A 5932-nucleotide genomic window follows, 5' to 3' on the forward strand; every position below is an offset into this window, starting at 1 on the left:
TTGGAATGAGGATTCGAGAGAGAGAGGCACAAGCTCGGTTTCGATAGAAAGATATCTTTCTTATTTTTGCCTTAGAATATTTTTTGAGGGAAAACCCAAAAAATAACTTTATCCCGCGTATTGGTTTTTCATAACACTTTTATTTTGGTTTTGCTACTAATAACTAACCGCGAAAACACTTAGCTAAAAAATATACCGCGTATCGAATCTATTTTTTCCGCCTAAATTAAATATAGCGTTTCATTAAAACAAAACGCTATAGAAAAAGCCGCGTGTTATAAACCATAGCATAAACAAAAAAAATGCTATACTCGTGTGCTATGAATACTCGATATTCTTGTAGTGCAAGCATGTACACTGCTCGGTCGCTACGTAGCGACCAAGCTCGAGCCAAGCTCGGTCGCTATGTAGCGACCGGGCACGCGCACCACTCGGTCGCTACGTAGCGACCGAGCTCGAGCCAAGCTTGGTCGCTACCTAGCGACCGAGCTCGAGCCAAGCTCGGTCGCTACGTAGAAACCGAGCACGCGTACGGCTCGGTCGCTATGTAGCGACCGAGCTCAAGCCAAGCTTGGTCGCTACGTAGTGACCGAGCATGTGCACGTTTTGATCGTTACGAAGCAATCGAGCTTTCTTAAAACGTCGATACGACACGAATCCATGCATTCTCGTCTACTATTTAATGCTATCTCCCAAAGGCCGTAGCAAACTCATTTCATGTTTCTCGTTATTTGAAGTCATCAATCAAACTTTACGATAAAAACCGCGGAAAATTTGTTTTTATCAAAAGAAGCCGTAATAAACGTTTCGAGTCAAAAGACGGCCCAAAGAGACCTAAGACGTGACTGGAAACCCACTTACGATTTCTTAACCAAAAGCCCATAAACAGTATGCTTGGTTCGCAAGGAAAGATAAATGTCAAGTTTTTGCGGATAAATACGAAGTTTTCGAAGATAATTACGAAGATCGGAAAAAATGGAATATCTCTATTTTTAAGCTATGACGGCTTAAGGGCAGAAGAGGAAAAGCGTAAACCGATTTAGGAGCGAGTATATAAGGAGTCTTAGGAGAGAGGCATAAGGGAGAAGTTTTTTTGAGAGCAAACTTAGCACTTAGAGCGTTTTGAGGCAATTTTCTGTTTTTGTTATTCGAGCTGCGACTCAATTAGGTTTTTGCCGTCTTAGGGTTTTAGAACGAGGAATCTTGCCGACAGCTCTTGTAGCCCAGGCACTTAGCTTGTTGTAAACGCTCAAAAACAGATTCAGAATAAGAACTATCGTGCTCTCTTTTTCGATTTTTTATTTTATTACTGTTCTCGTTTCGTGTTCTGATTGCTTGGCGTGTGGAGAGGAGCCAGCGACGACCTAACCACTCCGGCACCGGCCGTCTCCACGGCCAACGTAATTGCTAACGCCACGACGCTCGAGGAGTCCAAAAAGATGTTCTGCGCCTACGAAAAGAGGTCGGAAGAACATGACAAACTCGTGGATACCTTGACTAAAAAGGTTAAAACCTTGATGGCAAGGACCCGTGCAGTCCTTCCCCGCGGATCTACGAAAATCCGCGGGAGAAAACTCGACTTCGCAACCCCACTCGACAGGCCTGGAACATCGCGGGAACGTCCTGCGGGAAAGAACCCTAGCAAAGCGTCCCCTGCCGAGAAGCAGAACTCTAAGAGTCCTCCACTTCCCGCAAAGGACTCGGAGGTCAATGAAGTCGAGCATGTCGACTTAGATCCCAGCGACGTCTCCAACGATACCGAAGAAGACGCCGACAGACATCCGAGAAGGACCAGAAGCCGATCAGCTCGGGAAAGCTCTCCGTTCGATAAACCAATGACAAAAGAAGAGGAAATCCTCTATTGGGACGAGCAGGAAGAGCTGGCTGAAAAGCAAACGGAGGTCACTCGCAGCAAACGCCGACAAGCTCGGAAATCTGCTGACGAGAAATCAGACATTCGCGACCTTCGCGATTACATCACCAAAACTGCAGCGGAAGTAAGGGCCGTAAAATCTCAGATCCATCACACTACCAGCGCTGCCTCTGAGATCGATAGGCTTCTCGAGGGGGCTCGAAAGACACCCTTCACCGCTCGCATCTCTGATACTAGGATATCTGACCCGGGAAAAATCAAAGTGCCGAACTACGATGGTACGACTGATCCTAAAGCGCACCTTCAGGCTTTCCACATCATGATGGGAAGGGCTAGACTGAAGGATAGCGAAAAGGACGCCGGCTATTGCCGCCTGTTCGTCGAGAGTCTGGAAGGAGCAGCGCTCGAATGGTTCGCATGCCTTAAGCGAAACTCCATCGGAAGTTTCCGACAGCTCGCATCGGAATTTCTCAAACAATACTCTATGTTCATAGATAATGGAGACAAACATTAAGGTCGCATGATCCAGGGTAGATGCTATGCAAGGGAATGTTGTTGGACTAGTGGAGTCTGTTTTAGTTAAGTTTAAAGATGAAATGCTTGCATGTGTTAAGGATATGGTGTCTGCACTGTGTAAAGAGCAAGTTGTTGATCGTAATGGGACACACCATATTCCTACTCCTGGTGTGGATGAAGTCTCTGTTCCTGCAAACCATACCAGCCATAATCCTGATGCAAATGCCAATACTATCCGAAACGTGTTGTGTAACGTAAGTGTGTATTCCACGCCGCCAAGAGCCACTTGAGTGAGCAAGGTTTTAATTTGTCTATGATATTACGTTGATCCTCTGTTTCTACGTTACTATTGTCTATGTACCTCTCTATTCTTATAGTCCAAATATATCTTCTCAATCAGGATGAGACTTTTACCCCAAGAAAGGAAGACGATGTGGGTTCTAGATATGTCCCTTTTGATCCAGTTTCTGATACATGTGCACCATCAGCTCATAGCGAGACTAGTACGAGGAAAAATGCTTTCCAGCGAAGTTTGGTAAGATGGTTTTGTATATGGTTTTCGATTACAATATGGGAAATTCGTAAATTCTTTCGTTACAATTTGTTATTGTAGGGAAATGGGGCACAGCATAGACAACCACTTATGATTACGGATGAACCGACCTTCTCGCTTGGTCTTACCCAAGAAGAGCAGATTCAGCCTGATGCTCATGTTATGGCTACGGAGGTTGGTCGAGGGGAACCCATGTCTGACAACAATGGTGATGACAATATAGAAGAAGGTCAAGGATCACTGAAAAGTAAGAAGCAGAAGACGGTGCCATCAGGTCTTCTTGATGATTACTAATGCGGGCCCCATTTACTGTCCCGGTTGAGAGACTCGCAGAAGTTTATTTTTGGTTTACAAGATAGAAGTGAAATGACCAGGAAATATGCCAAAATCACAACCAAAGTAAAGGCGAAATTGTAAGTTGTTACATTTATTTATCTTTTTTGTCTGTCAGTACAATTGCCATATATGAGATTATTTGTATTAAGTATGAACTATATGGTTCTACCTGTGTATTTAATCTTGCTGGCGTAGCAGTCTATCCCAAGGACATTGTGAACATTGTTGAGAGACCACGCATGTTTTCTGCAAAGCTATGAACGCCTAATCCAGTTTATTTGTATTTTAGTTAATATGTTTATCTAATATGTCGTTATTTCCCTCCATAACAGGTTGTTGATATTCTAATTCGCGTTTTACTATCCTTCAGCAGTTGCCAACTGAAGGGGCCCAGAGTTCTGAATTTCTTGATACCAAATTTGTCTCCGGAGTTATCAAGACGTATCCCAAGTTTCTGAAGAGTAAGAAAAAAGAGACTTTCATTTTCCCTAAGGTTTTAAGGGACGTTTTCCCCACAAAAGATACTCAAAAGGGCCACCCTAGAAGGTATTCCTTTCCATTTAATATCGCCAATAAACATTGGGTTGGTCTTTGCTTCGATGCTGCTTGTGGGATTGTCACTGTTCTAGATTGTCTTACGGCAAAGTTCAAGGATGCGTCACTGGATAAATATTTAACGCCTATCGTCTAGATGTTACCTTATGTTGCTAGATTTGCATGTCTACCTATAGGAGCGGATCCTGTAATCCAGTGTTTTGATGTTGCTATGCCGAAATCAATCCATCAGCATAAAAACCCTTCTGATTGGGGATTGATGGCTGTTTTGTTAATGGCCACCCATGCTCTATATGGTATCGAGGTGTGTAAGAATATCAATAATGACATTCTCGAAGAAGAAGGGAAGCGTGCAGCGATATTGGCGTATGAGTTCTATGAGAAGCTGTAGGTTATGGTTACTCTTGTAACATATGGTTCAAACTATGCATATCTGAGTGTATCTCGTTTGCTTCGAATGTTCTAGTTTTAATTATTCTCTCGGACTTGTTATATGATCCTTTTTTCGGACGCTTTGGTGTTTGGTTATGTATGTGTAATTTATATGATGTCTATTTGACCAATGCTTACATTTATGTTGTTAGTATACGCCGTTGTGTGGTTTTTGTATATCTGGTTAACGTTGCAATGGTTTTTTCCATAGTCCTACTTCTTATGTTACTTACGTTAGTTAATGGGTTTTGGTTTCCTTCAATGTATGCATGATATTTTTAGACTTTATATTCATATGTGTACAGATATATATATAGTTTTAGAGCTTTAATTTCTGTAAGGGGTGAGTGTTTGTATAAGAGCGATCAAGCCATATGTTGAATGAACTAATTTGTATAAACTTTAATGTACTTCCCGTTTTAAAGTACCATAAGTTGTTGTTTCAAAAAAATCCAGATTTTGTTCCCTTCCAATGAACAGACAATATATATATTTCTTTATGTATATATAAGGTCGAATATGACAAGTAAATTATGTAGATTTATGCTACAGTCCAAATGTTTAATGCATTTTTTCAGTTAACAAGTTTTTAAGCATAAATATTTTGCAAACACGAGGATTACATTAGACTTAGTAGGGGTCCATAATATATTATTTTTGTGGGCAACTTATTTATTTAACAATCTCGGGAACAAGTGTAAACCTGCCTCATACCAAACATGTATAAAATATTTTACATTAACATGTTTAACTTATGATGTCTAGTGACACCCCACCATGCTTATCAAACACCTTCATCATCCGAGAATTACCTCTTCGAGTTTTTACCACTTGATGTTGTTATATTGGAACTTTGCAAGTTGCTTTATTGTGTCCGTTGCCTTTGCAACAACTACAAACATTCCTTTTTCTAGGATTTTTCATCTGCCAAAAAATAGTTTTTGTTAGCAGCTTGTTGTATTATTGAAAACATAAGATATAGACTTGCTTACCCTTATTTCACCAGTTGATAATATTCGGCTTTTGTGAGGTCTGTGTGGGGGTCGTCGTCTTGTTACCGGAGGGAAAATTTCGAGTGGGGCTCCTTCTCTTTCGATAGTAACTCCATTTGGATTCATATCGTTGCTGATGGGGAGTATATCTTCGGCATATGCAGACGAAGGAGTTCCAAGTGTGTAATAGTCAGATACAAGAGATTCGATACTGATTCCTTCCTTGATTGATGAAGCATTTGCATGGGGGAAAGGAATGAGGAGAGATTGAAATGTGCAATGTGGGAACCGAAATTCGCACTGTCGATTTCCGTTTAAATAAGGAAACTAGGAAAACCCTAATTTCCCAGAGGTCCCAGATATCTGCTAATACCACACGCCAAGCAATCAGAACACAAGAATAACAACGATAAAGTATAAGAAATCGAAAAGAGAGCAAAGTAGATCTTATTCCGAATTCGCGTTTGAGCGTTACAACAAGGTAAGAGCCTGGGCTACGAGAGCTGTCGGCGAGATTCCTAGTTCTAAAACCCTAAGACGGCAATAACCTAGTTGAGTCGCAGCTCGAATAACAAAAACAAAAATATGCCTAATTGCTCTAAGTGCTAAGTTTGCTCTGAGAAAAGTTCTCTCCATGCCTCTCGCCTAGGACTCCTTATATACTGGCTCCTAGGT

The 5932-nt window shown here is 41.5% G+C and overlaps 1 protein-coding gene across 4 annotated transcripts; it reads left to right on the plus strand.

Moving 5' to 3' along the window:
• The first annotated feature begins 2376 nt into the window (after positions 1–2376).
• On the plus strand, positions 2377–4235 carry LOC106299596. 4 transcript variants are annotated; one of them, XR_001261819.1, is made up of 5 exons: positions 2377–2643; positions 2790–2924; positions 3003–3355; positions 3611–3824; positions 4010–4235. XR_001261819.1 is itself a non-coding variant. In XM_013735666.1 (3 exons), exons 1-3 carry the CDS (start codon positions 2413–2415, stop codon positions 3234–3236), a joined length of 600 nt encoding a protein of 199 aa, XP_013591120.1. In that variant the 5' UTR covers positions 2377–2412; the 3' UTR covers positions 3237–4235. The 4 variants fall into 4 exon arrangements, 1 of the variants encoding a protein (XP_013591120.1); XR_001261820.1 differs by having other exon boundaries at positions 2377–2688; positions 3611–4235; XR_001261817.1 differs by having other exon boundaries at positions 3611–4235.
• Positions 4236–5932: the final 1697 nt, after the last annotated feature.

The sequence above is a fragment of the Brassica oleracea genome, chromosome C1, assembly GCF_000695525.1.
Source record: "Brassica oleracea var. oleracea cultivar TO1000 chromosome C1, BOL, whole genome shotgun sequence".
In the NCBI taxonomy this organism is placed as follows: domain Eukaryota; kingdom Viridiplantae; phylum Streptophyta; class Magnoliopsida; order Brassicales; family Brassicaceae; genus Brassica; species Brassica oleracea.